General features: G+C 40.8%; 4 protein-coding genes across 6 annotated transcripts in view; 2 read left to right on the plus strand and 2 right to left on the minus strand.

Annotated features, from left to right (window-relative positions):
* Positions 1-925: 925 nt before the first annotated feature.
* On the minus strand, positions 926-5016 carry LOC135339026 (probable lipoprotein aminopeptidase LpqL). The gene is made up of 20 exons (XM_064535134.1): positions 4857-5016; positions 4719-4768; positions 4359-4554; positions 4024-4058; positions 3877-3911; positions 3749-3810; positions 3612-3686; positions 3382-3457; positions 3257-3333; positions 2909-3005; positions 2749-2840; positions 2586-2690; positions 2463-2515; positions 2074-2263; positions 1968-2009; positions 1843-1907; positions 1707-1792; positions 1427-1527; positions 1233-1307; positions 926-1181 (listed from the first exon to the last, which is right to left on the minus strand). The coding sequence occupies exons 1-20, from the start codon at positions 4872-4874 to the stop codon at positions 1089-1091; spliced, it is 1623 nt and encodes a 540-aa protein (XP_064391204.1). The 5' UTR covers positions 4875-5016; the 3' UTR covers positions 926-1088.
* A 48-nt stretch (positions 5017-5064) lies between these two features.
* Positions 5065-5759, plus strand: LOC135339066 (RIIa domain-containing protein 1-like). The gene is made up of 4 exons (XM_064535192.1): positions 5065-5227; positions 5276-5352; positions 5418-5464; positions 5534-5759. The coding sequence occupies exons 1-4, from the start codon at positions 5117-5119 to the stop codon at positions 5578-5580; spliced, it is 282 nt and encodes a 93-aa protein (XP_064391262.1). The 5' UTR covers positions 5065-5116; the 3' UTR covers positions 5581-5759.
* LOC135339006 (nonsense-mediated mRNA decay factor SMG5-like) lies at positions 5573-21887 on the minus strand. Of its 3 annotated transcripts, XM_064535095.1 has the most exons (20): positions 21754-21887; positions 19171-19219; positions 18842-18940; positions 18340-18460; positions 15267-15393; positions 15129-15206; positions 11359-11442; positions 11042-11120; positions 10194-10316; positions 9843-9911; positions 9277-9536; positions 7895-8859; positions 7648-7723; positions 7444-7583; positions 7241-7297; positions 7065-7178; positions 6895-6948; positions 6665-6818; positions 6442-6616; positions 5573-6081 (listed from the first exon to the last, which is right to left on the minus strand). In XM_064535095.1, exons 2-20 carry the CDS (start codon positions 19209-19211, stop codon positions 5832-5834), a joined length of 3066 nt encoding a protein of 1021 aa, XP_064391165.1. In that variant the 5' UTR covers positions 19212-19219; positions 21754-21887; the 3' UTR covers positions 5573-5831. The 3 variants fall into 3 exon arrangements, with proteins under 3 accessions (XP_064391165.1, XP_064391168.1, XP_064391166.1); XM_064535098.1 differs by lacking the exons at positions 18340-18460; positions 18842-18940; positions 19171-19219; positions 21754-21887 and adding an exon at positions 15875-16013; XM_064535096.1 differs by lacking the exons at positions 18340-18460; positions 18842-18940; positions 19171-19219; positions 21754-21887 and adding an exon at positions 15557-15790.
* A 1605-nt stretch (positions 21888-23492) lies between these two features.
* Positions 23493-25050, plus strand: part of LOC135339019 (mitochondrial Rho GTPase 1-A-like) — a 5891-nt gene continuing 4333 nt past the window's right edge. Inside the window, exons 1-7 of the mRNA XM_064535120.1 lie at positions 23493-23584; positions 23737-23877; positions 24045-24088; positions 24151-24204; positions 24258-24335; positions 24389-24475; positions 24669-24770. Of these exons, the coding sequence (XP_064391190.1) occupies positions 23554-23584; positions 23737-23877; positions 24045-24088; positions 24151-24204; positions 24258-24335; positions 24389-24475; positions 24669-24770 (537 nt within the window). The 5' untranslated portion in view covers positions 23493-23553. The remainder of the gene's footprint in view (positions 23585-23736; positions 23878-24044; positions 24089-24150; positions 24205-24257; positions 24336-24388; positions 24476-24668; positions 24771-25050) is intronic.

A 25050-nucleotide genomic window follows, 5' to 3' on the forward strand; every position in this document is an offset into this window, starting at 1 on the left:
TAGGTGCTCATAAACATATCATTGTAGTTTCCTGAGTACTGCTTGTGACACTTGTAGAAGTCACTCCATTCTTTAAATGTCTGCAAAAAACATTTGCCATGACAAAATTATCAATTGAATTGGTCCCCTTTAATTAAATCTTTGATTTAAGCTAAGCATTCCATGTGATAGACCAAACTATATACAGACAATGATTGTTCCCAAAAGGCCCAAATTTTGAGGAAAAACGTAGATAATAACAATTATAGTATCAAAATCCCCTGTTTAAAGATGCTACATGCACCAAACTCTGGGTACATACCTATTAAGAATGTACTAATGACAATACTTACAATATCTCCAAAGTGGTTCATCCCAAGAGTGTAACCAAGCTTCTCTTGGTGATGATTGTGCTCTTCGATGTAAGCCAAGTTGTCCATCCACACAGTGAATCGTTTCAACTCATCCTCGTACGTTTTATACTGTCGGCTGTGCTGTACCTTCCAAAGTGTCCATGCTCCATTAAGTTTATTAATCTGAGAATAAGCTCCTCTCTTGGGTAATGATGATGATGACCCAAATGGTGTAATTATTTGACTCAACAAGAAGAGGAGAAAAAAGAGATGTCTAATAGATTGGAGGACACTCTTAAAGTAGATCATTGTACTCGCCACTTTTTCATTTCTTCAGCCTACTGATTTCTACGTACTGTAGGTCTGTGGCTGTTGCTTATCAAGATATCGTATATATGTCGTAGACTGGAATGCTAAATATCTATCACCTCTTGTACACCTATTAAAGTAAGTGAATGGTCAAAAGATGTCCACATGTATCGTTACAGTGTACAAATGTGTGGGAAGACCATGTTAGGATCTGTCTGGCTACTATGGCAACTTGTTGCATTTTAACCTCTGAGGCACGTACACAAAATAAAATTGCCTATACAGGGAGTTCACTGAACAAGGTAATGAATACGAACACACTCAATAAACTGACAGCAAAAAAAGAACTACGTAATTATAAAAATGTCAAAAAAATTTCAGGGACACACTTCCGTTACACAAGACAAACTGGTTAAACTATTGTGCAAAAAAATTGTTTTAAAAAGTTTAGATATCACCGTCGACGTCTTCAAGGACATAGTCATACATGTACTCACTGGGATTCAAAAAACCTTTCAAATTGTCTTTCATCATGAGAGTCTGCAAAAATTCAATAACCAGTACAGTTACAGAACTAAAAATGGAACTTACATTCAAAACGGAAGCAGCTGCTTGTGCCATTTGTTCGTACACCTCTTGATTGATGTTATCAGTTGTGTCACAATACTGCAAGTGTGAGCAAGACATTCATAAGTCATAGAATGTGAGAACAAAGAATCAAAGCATGCAAAAGCCGAATACATAATGTACATGTATTGACAAGGAACTAAAAAAAACAAAATCACCTGGTGATAGCAGGGGTCAAGGATCGCACCAGCCAGTCCACCGAACATGAGCTGGTCCTCACGAGTCTTTGTTTCATCAGCACCAGTAGCCAGACCACCAGCTGGGGGGAGATGTACGTGTTGGTTAAATTAGTGTGAAATAAACATTAATTTTAAAGAACCCTCAGTCATGAGGGTATGGAGTTACTATGGTAAGGCTAGGGAATACGAAGTGGTTACCAGATGTCAACGCCACTGATAACGCTAGGGAATAACTGTCAACACAGGCGGAGTGGTATACCTGGAATGTCAACGCCACTCTCAATGAAGGGTCCATAGTCGGAACGTCCAGTGAATGGGGTGAGTTTGTACGGCAGCTCCAGAGACCTACAGTGCAGGAGTGCATGAGGAGAGAACAGAGCAGGGAGATATCTTACTTGAATCTTTCCACAAAGAGTTCTTGAATGGTTATACTTGCTTCACGCACGAGAGGATTCTCAGCCTATAAAGAACATATTCAAGTTCTAACACGTAAAGGGTGCACTTTTAAACTATAGCTTACGTCAGATCCGTTATAGATTTGCCGGATGTAATTTGGCGACCCCTAAAAGAATAAACAAGCACAGGTATATAATTCATGTACAAACGGATCATTTACTTATACTTACAATCATATCAAAGTTGAGGTTGAGAGCGATTTCTCCATAAGCTGACTCAGGGAGGCTCTTCACGTAGTGGTAGGATCCCATGAGGCCCCATTCTTCAGCCGCCCAGAAGGCAAACAATACCTTGTTCTCTGGGTTAGTGCCACGTCTAATCAGCTGGAGGGCAATCTCTAGATTAGCCATGGAGCCACTCCTACAGGGAGATAGATTGACGATTGAGGATAGTTAACGCACTAATAGAATACAAACAGCTAATTATTTTCAATGGCAGGCAGAGACACAACATATGGCGTAGAAACTAGCCTAATTTGCTCCTATAATACATGTGATACTATAATTGATATTAAAACAAATTCCCTAGGCAAGCATATTGGAATAAGACCAATACTCACCCATTATCATTAATGCCAGGCCCAGCAGGTACAGAGTCAAGATGAGAGCCCACCTATATGGGGGAGTGTATATGTGTCAAACACATTCATTGATAGCTAGACTATAAGCTTCTTAACACTTACTACAATGATAGAGTCTTCACTCCCTCCGTCAGTGTACGCTAGAATGTTGTACGTCATATAGAAATCAACCATCATATTGACAGAGAGACTAACTGTAATATCTCCCTTTAAAAAAAGCAATTGTAGTGAAAGCTATAGAGCAGCGAATGAAAAGTGAACATACTTGTGGGTTAAAATCCTTGAGAAGATCTCCCACATTATAGTTAGTTCCAAGTAAGGGAAGATCGACAACTTTAAAGTCATCAGCAGTTTGCTCTGAGACAGGGATCAAGGGACAGATAGAATTATGATGGCCGATCTTGTAACACGGAATAGAATCTTACCGTAGACTCTCGCTGTGGGTGGTGAGCTTCTATATGTCTCATCATCTGTCCTTGTCATTAATAGAGCAATCACTCCAGCACTCTTAGCGGCACTGGCCTGTTAGTAGGTGGAGCAAAGCAAGGGATTTAATAAGACCTCAATGACTCATCACTGATGCTATTTTGAGGTGTCTACATAATCATACTGACAGTATCAAAGTGTATAAGTGTGTTATAGCTAGTAGATACGTTTTAAGTAGTTGCATAACTATGCATACTGTACACAAAACAAACAAATTTATATGGTGGATGAAATGTCTAAGTGGCGCCTGTATGAATGGGGTGAATACGGTAACTGTCAGCACCTACCACGTCAAACAGGGAAGGGCACTTGCTGTAGTCAATGAGTGCTACTGTGTTATCTGTGAAATCACTCTCATTGCAACCTGGTGAAAACAAAAGTGAATGAGCAAAGAAGACTTATATTAACTTACCGGTAACTATGTTAAGTGTTCCACTGATTACACCGCCAGTGGCTCCAGAGTACCTCATCACATTGAACTGTGTCCCCTGGAGTGGTGGATAATACACAACAGGTGTGAGCAATGCATGCACACAATGACATTATTATATTCACGATTTTAATTAATTACTGCAATGAGAATCACATGCACACACACACACACACACACAAGCGGACACATGATACAAGAAGAAGTTGTACCAGTTCAAAGTTGAAGGTGTAGTTCAGTATTTCTGCCGAGAGGGTGTGGTCACCATGGTTTTCATAGGTAGCCATCTAGAGGGGACACTCATTAGATCGAGTACAATGTATAGGGAACATGTCGCTACTGATCTTACCTTAAAATATTGCCTGGTGAGATTTGTGTAGCCGGCATTTTGTAGTTTTTCAAAGACTTGCTCTGAGGGATAGAGAGGAATGATCAATATCAAAAAGTTTGTAACAAGATAAGTGGATGTGCACATACCAGCAGATTCGTTGTATCCGTACATCACTGCTCGACTGTTCATATACAAACAGAAAAGAAAAAGTTAGTAACAGACACAGATCAATAAAAGGGACTACATGTACATGCAGGCATACGTACGTATACGTACATGTATACTACTGTTACCTGTTGCTATTGGCTACTGCAATGTCTTCCAGATCCTATTCATAAATAAAAAACATCATGTGACATAGTTAATACAATTATAAAAGCTAGACAATTTTTTCCCACAGACACCCCAACACAATGACAGTCATAATGGCTGCATGGACATACTCAGTAGTACTCACTTCATTAGCACAATGAACAATTGACAATGCACATAAAAGCAAGTACATAATTATTATATAGCTGGAGCAGTAATTGGTGCCTTACGTGTATACACACTGCAGGTATTTACTGAACATGTACACATGTACACTGAGTGCATGAAACAGATATACGCATGTATATAATGACACCTTCAAGTGAGCCATTAGGTTTTCAATCTTGATGGAGTTTTCAAGCTGCGCTTGACTGTTAGCAGCAACAGTTACTCCTGCTGCCACTCCAATCACTACCACCAGTGCCACTGCAACGAGGACAACCACAGCCACAATCCACAAGGTCCGATTCTTGGAGCCAGACTTATAGTCATAGGAAAAGGATTGTGATTGCCTGTAAAGGTGAACAGTTGTATATCGTCTGCCGTATAAATCACCTGAATCTACAGGCTATATTATAAGCAAAATTAATAATGGGTGCTAATAATGGGCAAATGTCTCTGCAAAGCCTGTTTGTGAGCTACCGATATGTATGTAGATTAGAATTTCAAAGCTCACCTGGTAGCCACAAGTGGATCGCTCTCAACCTCACCACCAGCAAGTCCAAACTGCATGTACAAGCAAAAAGTTGCAGTCATGAAAAATTGAAGACGGCTAGATGCAAGACCATGCAACTGTATCATGTCAGCAACTAACCTTTGCATTTTCTGCCATTTTCAAAGGAGATGTGTGGTCAGTCTACTTGCTTGCAAAATGATCCAGCTATAGTTAGCCTATACAGTATACAGTGCAAGTGGGGAGCTAGCTAGGGTTGTGTCTGTGCGCGCAGTGAGGCATGTGACTCTACGGAGAGCTTGTAAGGGGAATTCCATACATTTTGTTGCTGTAGCAACACTAACAAATAACATTATTCATTGTCATCACCTCAATGCACCCATTTCAGGAATCTACTAGCCATGGAGTTGGAGTTGCAACTGGAGACCAAGCTTAGCCAGAAGCCTAATCTGGAGCCAAATGACACCACTGCACTCACTAAAGAGCAACAAGATAAACTCAACCAGCACAAGGTATATAAAAGTGGGTGCAACGTATTCCAATCTCATGTTCACGTTTAGGTAACATCAAGAATTGAGAACGAGTACTATCTAAGAAAGCATCCGGAACTGTCAGTATTGATCTCAAACTTTGTCAGGTGAGTGGTGTGCTTGTCTATTAATGAAAGCTCATCATTTACTATACACACACTGTATGATACAGTGAGGTCTTACTAACTCGTCCTGCCAAGATCAGAGAATTTGCTGCAGGTAATAACGCATTCTCTCAAATAATTATGTGCACCCCACAACCATTAAAATGCTTTTCTTATTATACAGAATATTTCACTGATCCCGAACTATCAGAGAAACACAAGATTCAATAATGACAGCATTCATGTACACCATTTGAGGGCCTATACTACATGTACTTCAGAGAAATTAAGAATACAAAACAAAAGAGCAGAGCATGAAAACTTGTACTGGTTTAGCTGTATATATGCTACTGTTGTTTGTTGTATAGTTAAAAAACTGTTTCTTTTATTATCTGTTCTGCACATAATTATATACAGGCAAATTATTACTAAAATGTCCCTTTGCCTACTATATACAGGCAAGCGGAGTCCCTTCACGACATTTATTTTCGTTTTGTGGACTCCTTCTTTTGCCATTTGCTATGAAAGTTCATCACACTATCTAGCTCCACTCCGTGTTGCCAAGCACTGTGAACAACTTGCATGAGTTGGTCAGAATCAGTGGGGCCAGGATCTTCCACTGTCTTCAGCAGTTTCTTGTGCAATAGAAGAGTCACTGCAGTCTTGTCTTGACCACTCTCACTGAAGCTCTGGTTGTAGTAGACAGCACAGTCAATCAGACGATCCAAATGCCTGTATGTGTGTGTAAAGTGATGGACGTAATCGAATGAACAACATTATAATTACCGTATAGCGGGCTATTTTCGAGGTTTGACCCAGAAAAACGAAAATATAGTGCCTCGAACTTTGGTTTACATTTAGTATTGAAACCTCTCTACTGTAGGGGTGTGGTCATTTGAACCACTATCCTCAAAAAAAAAATCCTCGAAATGTTTAGTTTAGTTTAGCAATCCGCGAAAATTTAGTACCTCAAAAAAACTCGCTACACGGTATATACTCACATTATAATTATGCACGACACTACTACAGATTGACACAAGCAATCATCCTAATTATAGTTACATGTTGTATGACTTTTGTTTTACATCGTACCAGATATCAATGTCCATCTTAGAAGATTTCTTTGCGCTAGGTGAGATAGATTCCTCAGGCTGTTGTGCTCTGATGAACTTGTGGCCATCTTTGAACTCTCGCTCGAGAAACTTGATCACTTCTCGAGCAGCATAATTGTCTCGTCCTTTCTTCATACTGTCCAACTCCTCAATGGCTGTATGAAAAAAGTGTGTATGCTAAAATTTATTACAAGTATACTTACTCGACTTAGCAATCACAAAGATAAATTTCTCAGAGGTGAGAAGCTTTTTGACAAGATGGAGTCCAGTACAAAGTGAGTGAGCATCTGGTACGAGGTAGGGTGTGAAGAAAGTTGCTTGCTTCTTTGCTGACACCTCGAGAGTGGCCACTTCATGCTGTAGAGGGGGGGGGGGGGTAAAGATCACACACATGCATGCACATGCACAAACAACTCTGGCTGAATGACCTTACCTGTAGTTTCTGTTGAGCCATTGCATTCATTAACTTGGAGCGTTGTAACTGTGCCTACATGTGTATGCAATTAGAACAAGGCTGGTACGTAGTGAAAACATGAAGTACTGTATCAGTGACAGCAGGCAGATGTATATACGTATGTATATATGAGAGATAATTATACTGACTTGTTTTTCTTGCTCTAACTCTTTTTCTTTAGCTCTTTTCTCATCAATCTGCTGTTTCTGTGCCGCCCCGATGAACTTGTTAGTAAGGAGATCCCACGAGAACGAGGGGACAGTCTAAGCACAGTATAAAAGTGTAACATGCAGTCACCCATTCTCAATACAATAAATGAACTCACTCTGAGATCAGCAACAAAACGGCCAAACGTTGTGCAATAGCGGACTCTCTGTGCAGCCTACAAGATGAGATGCTTCATAATAATAATAATATACCTCTACACATACTGTAGGCTGACTGACACACACCTGCATGCTAATATTATATATACGTATATTATATAACTTAGCTCACATGCACATAATTATTGTAGCTGATACATACCTGCTTGGTGCTGGTTAGCTCAGAGTGTGAATTGTATACCAAACTAGCCTGGTAGCCAACTAGAGGTGGGAACCCTCTCAGAGCTATGTCCTCCAGTAAGGCAAAGTTGGTGAACTGCTCATCAATCTTGGCAGAGTCATCTAAGGGAGAACACATGCACCATCAACTAACGGCAAAGAACAGTACACATGCATGCACACTGACCTAAGCAAGACAGTTCGTCTTCGCTGGGAAGGAAGTTTATAAGAGATGCCAGATGAGACCAGATACCAGACAAGCCCTGTGTGTATAAATTAACAAATAGGAATACTAATAAAGCTATCATAGAATACACAGTACAGAAAGATTCTAGTCACGTTCGTTTATTACAAATTAATAGTTGTAAGAAATTCAGCATGTGATACAACACCTATGTATAGAAATACAACAAACATACGTCACTTTCAATTACCTGTGTACTAGTAGCCACTGCAATTGGATAGGATTGTACCCACTCCATAAACACCCTCAAGGACATCAAGTAGCTCTCCTCAGCAACCAAACAGCACACACTGTACACAATAGACTGATGTCCGGTCTTCTCCATCAAATACAGTAAACCATTGTCAACTGACGTGGTGGGGTCTTGTTTAACTGACGAATCGATAGCATGGGAAGAAGGTACCAAAGATCCACTTGCAGTGTGAGGAAGCTCAGATTCGGTTTTCGCTTCTTCAAGTTTTGGCCTCGGAGCGTTGCTGAAGTTTGCGGCAAGGATGATTTGTCTTTTTGCTTTTTTCTGTACCGAGGCAGGTGACATGCCGCCTGCCGCTAAAGGCTGAGATGTGTTGGGAGGAGTTTTCTCCAGAGAAGGCAGTTTGTCCTTAGTGCCCTCGTCCTCTGAAGAGCTGCAATCTGAGAGCCTCTCGAGCATCTCCAGATCATCTTCCCCGAGGGTGTTAGACAGGTCCATAGAGAGGGTGTCATCATCACTGGCTGTGGACTCGTCATCACTGCTACTGAGAACTTCACATTCCTCCTCACTGGAGTCATTCTTATCACCACCTCTCCTTCGCCTTCGCCGAGTGAGCACTTTACGCAATCGTTTCTTCTTTTTCTCAACCATTTTCTTCTCTTCGGCCTGCTGCTTTGTTTTGGCCTGCTTTTGTTTTGAGATATCAGTAGCTCCTTTAGCTACTTCAGTAGCTGCACTCGAAGCAGTGACTTGAGACACATCGAATTTCACCTTTTGTAAAATTTCCACCATGCTGTCTCCTTGATCTAAGTATTGATCGAGAGGGGGGGCGGTTTGACCCGCTGGGGTAGCTAAGGCAACTGCTGTTGTGAGGAGGAGAGTGAGTCTCCTATGTGCATAGTGGAGCAGTTGAGAGAAGACAGAGAGAGCAAAAGAAGTGGCCGAGGTGGTGAACGTTGAGCCTGGGTGGGTGGAGGAGGGACTGAATTTGGTAATTATCACCAAAATAACAAATTGTACACAATTAATTGAGCCATCTTTACATGACTACAATCAAGAGTAGATATATAAGAGTACCATCAATACAAGTTATTAAGGGTACACAAACAGGGCTGCATCCAGGATTTGGGGTTAGGGGGGCAAATTGGGCAAATAAAAAATGTAGGGGGGGGGCGAACCCTCTGCGGCGTATGCTTCAGTGCACGTCAAACTAAGAGGGTCTGGGGGCATGCTCCCCCGGAAAAATTGGGCCTTAGATCGATTCTGGTGCAATTTTAGCTCACAAGTAATTAAATTATATGCCTATTAATGAATCTGCCTGATCCTAGGGGGGGGGCAAATTACCCCCATCAATGGAGCCCTGGTAAAGTTGAACTCACCAAGTGATCGAAGAGTGTGTGAGGCTAGAACGGCCAGTGCACACATCTTCAACATAACATCGTGAGGTATAGACTCGTGTACTTCATACTGCTCCTGGTTGGTAGAGGAATGGATGTCAGATCTAAGAGCAGCCATCACTGTCACAGTAGCAGTACTGGCTAGCAGTGCTAAATCGTGGTCTAGGCAATCTTCTAGACTGCTGTTGATAGCTCTACACAGTTTCTCAAGCTCCTTCTCATTTATTGAACTTAACACAGACCTGCAGTAAGTCAGACAACAGTACATATTTCTTAAAGAATAAAACGTTTCAATTCAAGAGCAATCATTGATCTAACAAAATGCATCTTAAAATGCATAACTCAATAAGTTATACCACGTTAGCTATCAATAGGTCAATTTCAGAAAAATGATAGTAATTATACAACCAATCACTGATCTAAACACATCATTAGATACGTACACTGTATTATATTAATAATACTATAATTAATTTTACTGCAGAGGGGTGTTATTAACAACACCTACATAAGCCATCTTTGCTATGGTAGAGGAGGACTGTACTTACTTTTCAGTAGGCTGGAGCATCTGTTGCAGACGGAGAAACCTAACCAGCAAGAGATCACGCGTAAATTCCCTGCACAGAGAAACACAGAGAAAATAAATTATATATCGTATGTTTTGCGAGCATCAAACACAAGCGAATTTTGCAAGCGTTGATTACTTAGAACCGCAAAAACCGCAAAAACCACAAAAACCTATACTGGCACTGGTATGACACACGATCCTTGCCAAAGCGCAATAGTTAGATTGCAATAGGTCAAATTTCTGCTAATGTGGCTTATTAGCAAAGATTACTCACGTTCAAAATAATTATTCTAAAATGGTGAACTTAGAGAGCATTGCCAGTATTAAGTACCTAATATCCTGCTCAGTGGTGGTTTCCAGTTTTCTCTCGATTGTTTCCAGTCGGTTTTGGTTCTTCTCGTAGATACGGGTGAGGTTTGAGAGAGAACCAGAGAAAGGTTGAGAGGAGGTCACACTGCAATAGAAGGGGAGGGAGGGGGGAGGTTAGGAAGGATGGAGTGGATAACATGAAAGGTTGGGGGATAACATGTGGGTAACAATTTCCTGTTTAATGAGACCAGAACGGCAGTCATGCACACTATAATGTTTTGGCATTGAGACCATACTCATACACACACAATACTTAGAAGGTTATTTATTGTCCCTGACAACCACCCCTCAAGAGATGCACACACACTATAGACTCCCTGACAACCACCCCTCAAAAGATGCACATGCACACACACTATATAGACTCCCTGTCAACCACCATGCAGTCTAAACAAAACCACAGTCCCTTGTACACCTGGCTATTACAGTACCATACAACTGTTATAGAAGCGTCTACTCTCTCCTCAACCTATTAATTCCTATTATAGACACTGTCTAGTAGATATACAGTATGCTCATTCCTGCTTGCCAAAGAGTTGCTCAGTGAAGCATGACAACAAACAGCTCAAGGGGAAATTAGCAGCAGCTATACAAAGACCTCAATGAAAGCAGAAGACTGCTAACTACGAAATAGGACACCACTGTCTGGAAGTCTTGTATGCCTCTCATGTAACTCATCAATTTCAGAACTGAAGCGTGAAATCAAGGAATGTAACGAGGGTATGAATGAATAGTAAGACTAGACACTTTGCCAAGGGGCATACGTACATGTACGTATCGCACATTTTTGTTTGACCATTTTCGACCTACCTTCTCTGATAGTAGTAGGCTGCATCCAGCTGCTCGTTCCTGTTGCCGACCAGCGCAGCTAGCTGATTGTAGCTAGCACCTGCGCAAAAAAGAACACTTTGACTACATTGTATGTTTGTACTAACGATATCACCAAATATCGATAATGATGTCTCATGCCTTGCATAATTATACACTATGTACGTATATAAGAGAGTGAAAAAATTACTTCAAATTAAGTAAGTGAGTCTCTACTTACCCAAAAAGGCTCAAATTTATGCTAGAATAATCTACCAATCCCCGCTGTACAGGATACAGTTTGTTGCTACGCAGGGTACCTTGGCTTGGGTCCAGTGCTATAGCGTGATGGTAGTAGGCAACAGCTGTGTAGTGGTTCCCGCCCACTGTGACCTGGTAGCGGGCTGTATGAGCGTGGTGAGTTTCAATACCCGGAATCATAACAGCGGGTTAGCAGGCACACTTTGTCATGGTAACAGACATACCACAAGAATAATGTTCATTTACACAAGGCAGAACACAGTCTAATGCATGGTGGTCATGGATCTGATAAACAGATAATCCTGTGTGCAGATCTGGAAACGTTTATTACTAGAACGGTTTCATAACTTGTAGACACAGTACGAACATGTTGTTAGCACTACAGGTGTTTGTAGGCTAAACATTTGAGTATATTGAGCATCGTATAATTTAAGAGGTTTCCTAGTAACCCATAAAGACGGCTACAGCTACGCACATCCAGGATATAAATCACGAATAAGGATGGCAGATATCACCAAAAAGACAAAATATCTAGAGCAGGATAAGGCTGAATATTACCTCATCTTCTCCCCCACACCCCACACCACAACAGACTATACACAGCACCACAACAGCATTCTTAATACAATAGCAATCACATACACATGCAATATTTCTCCCTAGGCAAACTGAGTACCAAAGCTGAATACCGGGAGTACTCAAAACTGTCATCAATTTCCATGTAGATCACACTGTTAGCCTTCTTCTTCCAAGGCTATAAGCAGGTTTCACTGTGCCATGTGCCATGCAGCTTAATGCTCTACAAAAAATATATGGAGTAATGATATCTACGGGCAGCGCCCACACCCAATTCTCAGGCTCACATTATCAGCTCTCCCAACTTCACACAAAACAAATTCGCTCTCTTTTCAGGACAACTATAAACGATGCATCATTATAACTTTCATTCCAGGATTGTAAGATGAGTCATTCCAACAGTTGCCAGACAATAAGCAGTGGCTCATGTGACCAGCAACAGAGGAACGCCACAAGCACCCTAATCTCAACCGCTCTCTGGGTTCAGTTGACAAAACGTGATTACTGTAAATGCCAATAGCCTCGTATTTTAGTCCAAGGAGGCCATTCTTCGCATTCCACTGTTTCCAGATACGCCTAAGTATTAGATACACCTTGAATTCTCCTTGTGGAAGACAATGCGCACATCTTAATATCATTACACCAGACAAATCCACTAGACAGAAATTTGCAGTGTTGTACTCGCAATAACAAGAAAATCGAATTTGCTTCCAGTTTACAATAACATTCCTGTACCAATAGCCCAAACACTTAATAGTGCCTCGAATAAATAATAAAGAACCAAAAATCATTCGATGACTTATTGTGACCATTTCGTTAGCAGTTTAATTAGATGAACATTATTATGGGTTCTGTTTAGACCTCCTTTGCTGCTCAGTGTACAAACAGTCCACCCTGATTGAAATGCTTTTCTCCACACAACAGAAATTGATAATTATCACTCCCAGTAGAGGAAGAGAAACCCTGTCAGAATACTATACCCCAACCTGCGTTGCTAGGAGCTGAGGGATAGGTCATCAAGGAAACCTAGCTAGCTACTATACTATAGTTGAAAGGCAGAAAGCAAAAGTTACGCATTTATAGACATGGTAATATAATCGATGTTGGCTCTAACTCACTAATATTCCTACAGAACTGTTTGTTATACAGTAGACACTTTGACAAGTCCTTACCCTCCCTCCCCCTTTGTCTACACTGCATGGTGTGTGTGGTGAGGGCCCCACACAGATCTGGCTAGATAGATGAGAGCAAAAGTTGCCAGCTATCAAAACACTGGGTAGGGAATTAACTGAGGAAGAGGATAACAAACCAACACAGGCATTGTTCTGTGGAAGGGCTGCAAAAGTGGGTGGACATTTTGAAATTTGATTTACACCACTTGGAAGGATAACTGACCAACGTGCCTTTGTCGTAAAAGTGGGTGGACAGTTCAAATTTTGATATTGACCACTCAGCAGACAAGAGGAGGCTTACTAACCATGTTGTTATTGTTCTTATAAAAGCTACAAAAGTGGGTGTATGTGCATGTGTTCAAATTCCCACATACCTTTTACATGAACAGTACATATACGTGAACCGTACATATAATTTATATACTCGCAATCCCCACACAATTCTTCTTAACTACTACATACATCCTCACAAAATACTTTGAATTTTTCACCTGCTCATTGGAGAATATAATATGTTTTTAGGGAACATTTCGTGCTTGACCAGCTGAGTTAAAGGAATTTGGTAGTGGTTTCCCATGAGCCACATGAGAAGTAGATAGCTTTGAAGTAGGTGCCCCAGAACAAGTTAGCATGGTCAAGAAGCCCAGGTAGGATTGATGCATGGTTAGTGTTTCGTTTCAGTGTGGCTAACCACCAAACAAGTGTGAGCTAACAATTGAAATATAGGGGCTCTAGATAGGAGGGCAAATGGTTCTCTCTGAAAAACTTCAGTGCACCCAAGTCAATCAGCATTCTTCTAACCCACTGTACAGACTTACTCTAGACTGATATCTGTATCATCACAACACAGGATATTATTGTGGTCAAGTGTGTACATGCATATCAGACATCTACAAAGAAAACAGTGACCTTCCATGTGACTTGAGGTCAATCTTTAGAGCTTAGATTTGGAAGAGACAAGCTCCCTCCTCAACAATTCGACCCATAAAGGTTAGAGAGACTGAACAGAGGTCAACTGTGGGTGATAAATGATACCCAAGGAGTGATAAGACTTTCACAGTAACCTAATGAAAATTAACATTTAGCCACCCTGACCTCAGTTGGATTAGGAAGAAACAATAAGGCAGCTGCTTCTGAGTGGAGGGTCTGGTGGGCAGCTAGAAAACCAGGAAGCCTTAATGCACCACAGTACTGCACTACACATGCAATATACACCACCTAGCTAAGTGGTTACAGTACTTAATGGAATTGGTTACGGGGAAGACTATAAAATCAGTGACAAAAAAAGACATGTGCAGAACTACACTACATACCTGTGCCAAAATGCTAACTGGATTACCTGCTGGTATACTCAACTACATGCCCCAAGAGTTGTGGCCTACCAGTTGTCTTGCAAACTTGTACTCACAACCACAGGGCCTCAATTAGGGGTACCACACATGCCAGAGACATGTAACTAAACCTCTAAAAAGGATCAGCTACAACATTGAGTAAGTACTGGTCACTATTGACTGCACACACACAATTAATTGTAGCAAGACAACTGATAGTTCCCCATCACTGCACATTTCACACACACTGGGCCAAGTGTGTACAAGTACAATGCATTGAGGGCAGGAGTTTTGGCACACCCAGGAACAGACAGAGTCGAGAGAAGTGGGTGTGGGAGGAAGTGAGGGGAAGACAGCTTAATGATGTCAGTTAATGATTCATTATCATAGTTAGTTTAAATTTCAAATTTTTAAATTTACTCTACTTGGTACAAGCTAATGTTAAATCCACTTGAAAAAATTTGATTGTACATTACATGTTGTACTCTAATGATGAACAGCTGACCACCCACATAAAAGGAACCAAAAGGGTTATCAAAACATCCCTTAGCTATGGTAACCATGGGACTAATCTGAAGCTGTGGCAAATAAGGTTCATAGGGATTATTGCGTAAAACATGTACTGCTCAAATTTGCCAAGGGGAGGATGTGAGGGTGTAGCTTCTTCCTACCATAAAGTCTGCTGTAACGTAAACATTAATTAGCGGACAGAGGCTCAAAAAGGATACTAAAATTCAAACACACACTCACCGAGATCCCCTAAATGAATGAAGCACTGGTAGTACACATCCTTCAGCCATTTTAAACCGGCAGTCTTGAAATCAGCAGCTGGAATAATTAAGTAATTATCAGTGCACGTACGTACTACACTATTCCTATAGCACTCACCGTCTGTGTTATTCGGACCTACTCCCGTTCTCTCCTCTAGCTTCTCTAACAGTGTACAGTAATAGTCGATACACATCTCAAGGTGGTTTCTATAAGACGTGCACAGCGGGCTCACTCCATCCACTGCCTATAAAATAAAATAAAACAACAGATTGGATTGGAATGCTTATGACAATAAATGAGTAAATTTTCAAGAGAGACTGGCTAGTGACTTTCACTACTTTCAGACATACTGAAAGACAGACTCAAGAGTAAGGAATTTTCAAAGGGGTTTGTACCAAGCCACTCACAATCAGCCAAACTATATCAGCCTCCAAAATCAATATGCCATAGTAGAGGTCAGCCATGCATAGGAATGTGGGAAAGCAACTATCCAGGCATAACTGTGGGTTGGTCCAGGTAGGTCATCCTGCCACAGTTGATGATGCTATCTCCCAGCCAGTGCAGTGGAAGCTCTGAGGAGCCCCAACACATGCTAGGCATCTCCACATCTGCTCTATCTGCGGTTTGCTCTCTCAATATCAGAGTTTAGAGGAGTCACTCTACTGTGACCAAAACGCAATATCTACGCCATTTCAGGGCTGTTTTGGGGTCTTATCGTGACTTACATCCGCAACTATGTCAACTTGGTCGAGACTTGTCAGCACCGGCTGGTTACCTCTTGGCTTATCGAGATCGGATAGGCTAATATGTGTGCACTATTATGTACTATGTGTACACAGCATATGCACTGATAACTTAAATGAATTGTACGTAGATACAATAGCATAATAATGTCAACGTCATGTGGCAAACACAAAGGTCAGTATACTTACTGACTGTTATCTAAGCAGAGAAACAATCAGATGAGAGCATATGGAACATTCTGCACCATGCTCCACAAAACAATGGTAACTCATGCATGAAACAGCTCGACTCAACCATTAACAAAACAACGAAGCTTCTCATTTTTCGAGTGGACAACAGTTTTATTATGGTTTTAGTTGGGCAGTAAAAACAACTTGTGTGTAAAAAGGCAAGGACCTTTCAAGTGTCTTAAGAGGCTCTGGTTTAGCAGTTTAGTTGTACCGCTTCAGCCCTACCACATGTGCAGAGCACAAGGGCACCCCCGAGCTCTGGTGTATCATGCTTCACAAATCAGCGAAGTAGTCTGAACGAAATTGAGTTTTACAGTAAACAACTCATTGTGGTCAATGATATGCTACTTTCACAGCTTGTACAGTAATTCGAACTTGATGGATTTTCGGCCCACAGACCCATTGGACAGGGACGATGCATTAGAGTACATCTGTCTACGAATACCCTGGAGTTAATGAGCCATGACATTCTATTAAGATTGTTAGCATAGCCAGTACAAGTGTCCGTTATCGGATTACATGAGCAGCAGTGAATCCTGTTTACACTTTAGCGATGCACCTCATTGATTTTGCTGACAAAATACTAAGTGCTTTTGAGTTGGATATGAATTTGACTATCTCTAGAGATTTTTCTCTGATTGGGTGTGTGCACCAACCCTTGACCAAACTGCCTACACAATACATACAATGAACATGTGCATGATGTGATAGAGTAGGTACAGATGACCAGAGACTGCCTAATATAGCAGTATGTAACTGATAGTTCTGCTTCAAATCCTCCTGCTGAATGATAAGAAGCTGGCAGATAATAGATAGAGTAGTCCATCTGACAAAGCAGCTTTATCTGACCTCCACAATAAGGCTACCTATACCTCAAAATGGGTGTACATTGTTATCTGTATACTACACTGCATAGTCTTTGATGTGGTGGGATGCATGTAGATGAAGCATTTGATGTGGGTTCACTGATTAGACTAGCAGTGATCAAAATTGGCAGACTCTAATCCGAGCCTAGTAATGCAAAGTCTCACAGAAAATGTGAGTCAAATTCAATCAATGTCAAAGTGAGATCTTCTTTCCAGTACCTGACAACGTGGCGATGTAAACAGTAAACAGTCACTAAGATTCACTTACACCTTCGAATAACATACACAGACATAGGTTGGTAGGCAACAAGTATCAACCCTGAACATGCACAGTGGCTATTCCCCAGTAAGAAAACACTCACCCCTCCAGTTTATTAGCATGCCTAAGGTGAGTGATCGGTGCTAAAGTAAATCAAAGTCAAAAAAGGCAATGAATTAAAAACTAGAGAGAGAGAGAGCCAGAAAGCTCTACTAAATGTGGGCGTAGTTTTACTTCACAGAGCACAAACAATCCATATTCAAAAAATCACATGCATGCAGTGACATGGCAACTATGCTGTTCTCCAATCCATACACACATTAAAGTCATACATACAAAGCTGGCACTTGGCTCGAGACTTATCAAAATAACGGGACCACATTACAAGACGTTTCTCCACATGCAGTCCAAATTGGTTTGTTCCGCTTGCCAGAAAACGTGTCTACCCAGACACAAACAGGGAACAGTTAATTGAACACACAAATAGTCTCAGCCAATCACCTAATCCTCACATAATAGTACTGTACTGCAACTCTCAAACTAAATTCAATAACTGCAATTTTATTGAGACCTGCAGTTCCTTTCTCTGTATCAATGCTCGAAGCCTTAACAATTTCATTAAACAATTTCATCAAATTGGTCTACCAGTTTAGCCACATCAACTTAAACACAGGACGAACTTAGGCGCAGCCTACAGCCATATCAAAGCACTGGGCTAGTCAAAATTGAAAGGACGGAGCCAATTTATCATAATAATGATAATGTTCTACATAAGTACATGTGAGCATTGTACTATCTATAATGGTAAGCACAACTGGAGCCTTATCGGACAATTCTGGTTGTAGCTACCGTCATCATAGCAGTAAAATGGGATGATAACAGGGCAACCACAATATGAAAGTTTCTACAGGTAATCATACACGCGATATTATTGTATACATGTAATTATTGTACTGAACTTTGGGTGGGGAAGATACCTGTATGGGGGCAAATGCAAAGCTGGGCAAAACCACCATTAAGGCCTTATTATTGATGGCAACTAGTGATAATAATAACGTCCTTTTAGCTAATGAGAATATGTGATGGTTTACCTCGGAGATTGCCTTGCACTTTTGAACTACATTGTATGCAGATTTCTTCCATTGCAGCTCTTCAGCTTTCCTGCTGTGAGACGTACCCAAGAGTATCACTTGAAGGCTCTTGTCTCTGAGTCTATGAGGAGGAGACAAAGTAGCATGTGTGTGTGAGTGTGTGTGTGTGTGTGTGTGTGTGTGTGTGTGTGTGAGTGTGTGTGTGAGTGTGTGTGTGTGTGCGCGAGTGTGTGTGTATGTGTGTGTGTGTGTGTGTGTGTGTGTGTGTGTGTGTGTGCGCATGTGTGTGAGTGTGTGTGTGTGTGTGTGTGCGCGCGCATGTGTGTGTGTGTGTGCGAGTGTGTGTGTGCGAGTGTGTGTGCATGTGCACGCATTAACAAAAGAAACACAGTGTTCATGTGTCTTGTTAAACACAAGCCCTCATTCATACAATGCCTGATTGCTATTATGTGGGATCACATGATCACATTGGTACTGTAGTCAAGTTTTTGTCTGGGCTAACTTTTTTCTCAAAGCTTGTAGTTCAGTTCCAAACAGGTCCCGAGCATGATTGCATAGATGCGACTCTCTCTCAATTCTCTGTCCATATTCCCACGCATGCCTGCAAAGAAGAAGAGACATGAGACACAGGTGCTCAGTTCCCCCGTGTGTGATTCAATGTTGTTGTATGTACTGAAAGTTGATGCATGAATTATACTACCGTCTTATAAACATTATAATTATGATTTATCAATAATAATAATTATTATTAGCAGATAGGAAAAAGTTTTGAATGTGTGGTTGTTGGTTATATCAATATCGTAATGAAGCAGCTCTCACTACCATCAATACCTCAACAGTCTTTTGCCTTCTTTCTCAGCTGAAGAAGCCATCACTTTAGCTGTAAGAAAAGGATACATGTTAAGGTTTTGATCAAACATGATAAAGAAAGTGTCCTAAAACACAATTTACCACATTCCTAACTTCCTGTCAAGAGAAGCCAACTAAACAGCCAACGTGTACAAAGGAGACTGTATAAATTGGCAAACATTTCTGAATCTACATTCTTGTGCTTGGTTCCGGCTGCAAAGCTAAGAACATCATAGTTTCAACTGTTCAGGAGAAGAATGCCCTCTCATTGCCCTTCACCATGCTATAAAACCACCCCAAGGAGAAGGGTTAGAACCAGCAAAGACTCTTCCAAGACAATTGCATGGAGCAGCACGTTCCGGCTCGTTAGCTAAAGAACAACTGCTTGTAAGCGTTTGTTGTTGATTGATCAATGGACCATGCAGCAATGAACTCAAGCTACATGTAAGGTAAGTTTTTACAGGTGATTTTATTTATCTGATCTTACAGAACTTGGGACTCTGGCACAAGAATCCTGTTTAATATTTCAACAGGTGTCCAGTATCAAAAACAAGCTGACACTTCCTTCAAACTGCTCTCATCGCATCCACACCCAGTACTGGTTCAAAGTGATCGGGTTGCCGTCTGAGATTGGTGCAGACCGTAAATTCTCACGCGGCAGCTTGCTCACTTCGAAACATGTTGGAGTGTTATCGACACTAAAGTGTTATCAACACTAAAGGACATGTTCATCCCTCCTCTCAAGACAAAATCCCATGCCCAAGGAAAAAAGAAAAAGTGAGCATCTCTTGTCAAACCATCAGTGTGTGCAATCAGTATTTTGTCATCACTCATTTGTATCCATTGACGCTTATTATACGACAGTTTCTGTTTGAGCTGTTCTCCAATTTGCACTCTACATTTTGAGTCTAGCACATTTACATGTTCATTCTATTGATCAACTCTTTTTTGTATATTCATCTAAACATTTAATTCAAGGACAATTCTTCTCGTGCCAACAAAGACCTATCCATAGTGATCTCTAAGGTGTATGGGACAACTATCTTTGAACTTTGTGGAGGTATTTCTCCCATGCCAAATCATATACAGGCAGGTAATGCATGTTCTATTGTCACTCAACTGTGAAGTAGCACCTGTTGAAAGTCACCAACAAATAAAGTATATATACTGGTACCCTCTTTTAATATTGAAGAACTAAGCTGATTATTTATTACTTGAGCTATCTACAAGTTGTATATTTACAAGCTTTGCTATCTTATGCCTACATGTAGCTGAACAACTATCATACTGTGAAGTTATTAAAGTCAGTTCATCATCCCAGACTTTTTAATTATGGTTAATATGTGGTCTAGTGTTTCCAGCTTGTGGTTTAGTTTCTGCTGCTTCTGGTCAGAATGCTCACCACAGGAAGATCAACCACTGTGACCTGACTGTTGGCTTCTGTTGGATCCACCATTCACCCTCACCAAAACCTCCACAACAGCTCTTACTAGGCTTGAGAGATTCTCAAATAGGCAAAGCACTACAAAGGACCGAAAGGAAATAGACCAATGCACTACAGCATAATAATACACACCAGCTAGCTGAAGCCTGGGTATACTTCATAATTACGATGATTTGCAAGTGTTTCTCATTAACTTGAGTACTCATCGAAATTTGAATGTTCAGATATAATTATTTCGTTATCAATTCGTCATCAGAAATGACAGTCAGACTAGACTACACACCCTCAATTGTCATGTGCATTCATAGACTCATACAGTGGAACGACCACCTCTGAAGAGCAACCATACGCTATAAAATGGCCAAGAGCTCAGGTCCGGATTGAAACTACAATAACTTCAATGCAATGTAAAGCAACCTCTCAATAACGGCCGTCTCTTACTCCGTATAACAAGCAGCTTCTAGTCCCCAATCAGCTTTATATAGAAAATAACCTCCCAGAACGGAGAGCCACACACAGAAAATTATTGCTGAGATAGCATTAATAAATAATTAGCACAATAATTGTGAAAACCGCCTAGCTGTATAGTAGCTTGTTCCTACAGCCTTTTCAAAGCTTGTACGAGCTAGAGAAGCAGTTAGCAAAGCTCCAAGATTTATTTGCAGCAAGAATTGACTCATAGAGCATACTAGCCTCGATTCCAGGCCGCACTGAAGGCTTTGTGAGGGAGGCCAAGAGCATACATGTGGTTGGATATCGAAACCTCTCAACAAAGACCACCTTTCTATAACGGCCAAAAGGCGGTTCCTCAATGGTGTTTGTTTAAATGTATATTTTTGGGTATTTATTCGAAATTAAATTAATATAGCCGGCCCTACATCACCCTTTTGAGCTGTACGGAAATTTAGAATACGAGATATTAACTGGGTAGTTAAATATGAAAATTTGCACCAACGAAACTTAACTTACCGGCTATACGATATTATTATTATTATCAATTCTTCATGACGTGCATAATTAGAAGAACACACCCTCAACTAGCGGAGTCATACTGTACTATAGTCCCATGTCTCTCATGTTACTCTAATTATTCTGGAAGTTGAGACACAGATATGAATTACCTTAATGTGAGGAGAGAAAAGACCGGTTGTGTGAATGCAGAGCAGCTATAAAGGCAGCATATCCAACACCAAGAGATTGAGCAGCACCGTGGCCATATTTTGCTGATTCAGCATCATACACTGAGCTACCACACCTTTGGGGGAGGGGCTGACACGTGGTGGAGAAAGCAGAAGCTCAAAAGAAGAGAAGCTTTGAAAGCAGTCACTTGGCCTACTCTGAGGGAAACAAAGTGTTAAAGCATGTCAAGATTTCACAGATGCTCGAGATTCTACTCCATCTGGTCAAAGTATTTGATGTTTAGTCCTTCAACTGGATCAAGGCCTATTATTACGACCAACCTGATTAGAATGGACAGATGCACGCATGTGTGGAGCCTAACTAAACAATTACATCCTGTTGCCCCTGGCCATACTGTTGTGCAGAAAAGAGGAGCAAAAAGTAAGCGATGTTAACAGTTATATTGTTCGTTTCCTTTTGAGATGATGCTTTACCCGATCAAGTAGGCTTGTAACAGCACCGGATGTTCACGGGATGTAGAAACGCTCTAAATAATATCACTTTTCCTTAGCTAAGCTAACCCTTCCCTGCCTAAGATTAACATCCAGTGCTGTACATGCTAATTGTATGGTACTAGCTAGGTCATTAATTTTATATTGTCTAGTTAATGATCTTTACCTTACCATAATTATGCATACTTTCTCTGTCTTAGGTAAAGCTGCAAGTAAGAAGAACAAAGAAGATTCAACTAACATTACCAATTCGTCTGGTCCGTTGGACCCCACTGTGTGCAACGGTGTGAATATTTTAAAGAATGGCAGCGATCCTCCTATCAAACCAGACTCTGAGTATCCTGAATGGTTGTGGGGACTAATTGAAGGAGCCGAGACGCCCAAGACACCATCAGAGTTATCACCTGACACCAAGCAATATTGGAGAAGGCTCAACAAAGTAAAAGCTCACGATGGAAATGAACTACAAAAACGACTTAGATAGGAATGTATGTAAACATTGTATTAGTTAACGCAAACTGTCTTTATGCAAAAAGAATAACTATCAATTCTATTAGCTGCGATTAATAGTATGCTGATTTTGTGTTTGTTGAGCTCTGTCATAAAGAGTTAATAATTACAGAGTCCCACCTACGCAATAAGTACATGCAGTGTTTACAGTGATGCCAGTGTTCCCAGTGTCCAGTTCGAATAGCCTGTTATGAGAATAAGCAATACAGTACATGTACAGTACATAAAAACTAGGCCCTGATAAATTATGCTCGGAATAATTTAGCATAATAGGTGTCTAAAGAATAATTGGGAATAAAAAATAGGCGTAAATGTCCATTTTTGGTAAAGATCATTACATTAAGTTTTGCATAACGACGTTTTCATGACAAAAATGCTGAAGTTGGAATCAGTTCAAGTCAGCAAGATAACACTGAGAATCATGATTATATTAATTATGTCGTGTGTCAGTTGCATGTGTACATGTGCTGTGTTTATGTCTACGTTTTATAATTATATGTCGCATTTTTTTGCACTTTTATGAGAATAATCGGGTTTTTTATGAGAATAATAGGCACATTTTTCAAGAATTAATAATGGGTGAAAAAAAGCATAATATTATTTATCAGGGCCTAATAAAAACTTCTGTGGCATTGCTATGACTGTTTGCGCATGCACGCATCCCCTGCACCTGAAGATCAGCCTCGGGGTCAGACCGCGGACTGCATGATTCAAGTAGCCGCGGTAATTGTTAGACTGGATGCACTTCAGTTAGAGTTTTATGATGGTGGTGTCAACAGAATGCCTGTGAGAATACTTCTGATTGGAGACCGTGAGTGCTGTCCACACCACACCACATATGCATACACCTCTTATCCAACCCATACACCAATTCCACACACAAGATCATAAGTACGTAATAATTATAGTGTCTGTTTGATAAGCCCTTTACGTTACATACATGCGATATGCACACACATACAGCCCAGTGTGGGAAGACGTCGATCATCCTATCACTGGTGGGGGAGGAGTTTCCCATTGTCGTACCAACGAGGGCAGAGGAGATCACCATCCCAGGAGACGTCACTCCGGAGAAAGTACCCACCCACATTGTAGACTACTCAGGTGTGTGTGTGTGAGGATGTGGGTGTGTGTGTGTGAGGATGTGGGTGTGTGTGTGTGAGGATGTGGGTGTGTGTGTGTGGGGGATGCTTGGAAGCTCTAATTGGAAGTTTAAATTAATTTCTATGTTTTACTGTATTTTGACTCAAAATATTTTCTTTATTTCACAGAGCGTGACCAGAGCCAAGAGGATCTTGAACAAGAAATAGCTAAGGTATGCATGTACTGTAAGACGAATGCACGTAACTTGCACCTTGACCTCTACCCCACACACAGGCCCATGTTGTGTGTGTAGTGTATGACCTCACAGAGGACCAAGCATTGGACAGGGTAAGAACAATATTGTTTGCGTCTCTATGACAACACCATGACAACCACTGCAGGTGGTTGAGCATTGGATACCACTCGTAAAACAGTGTTCAGAAGATCTCCTCAAGCCCATAGTACTAGCAGGCAACAAGGTACGGCTCGTACGCACATTACCATGACAACTACTAACAGTGGGTGTGTCTAGGCGGACCTCTCTTACAACGGAGAGCTTCAATCCGAGAAACTACAAAATGTGCTCAACTCGTGTGTGGATGTGGAGACTGGTCTAGAGGTGAGGGCAGCGGCTCATAATTATATGGACATATACAATGTCCATTGTATTATTGTTGTTACAGCTTAAAACTATTTTCAGGGGAGTTTACTCACTACATAATTATACATGTATTTTTTGCATAATCAAAGTGTATTAATTTTTATTATAAGTATAATTATTATATATATATAAGTCATGTTTCCTTGCACAGTGTTCTGCAAAGGAGCTACAGAATGTGTCTGAGTTGTTCTACTTTGCCCAGAAGGCCGTGCTCCATCCCACAGCTCCTCTCTACTCCCCCAGCCACAAACAGGTAAGTAATTAACTCAGGGGCACAACCTTTTAAATAATGATGTCGTCTTAATACAAGTCTTTTGGGGACAGAATATTGCGAAATATACAGTAGGAAAGATATTGAATTTGTTGCCCTCTTCAAGTTGTTTTCTTTACAGTATTACCGTATTAGCGACCATTTAATTGAGCCAGAGTCAGTGGCTTACATATTTCCTTCACGGTCAATAAAACATGACATTTCCTGGCCAATCACTATTTCTGTTTGCCCTCAAGGTATGTGGTGGTTATTATTGCTCTCT

The sequence above is a fragment of the Halichondria panicea genome, chromosome 7, assembly GCF_963675165.1.
Source record: "Halichondria panicea chromosome 7, odHalPani1.1, whole genome shotgun sequence".
Taxonomy (NCBI): Eukaryota; Metazoa; Porifera; class Demospongiae; order Suberitida; family Halichondriidae; genus Halichondria; species Halichondria panicea.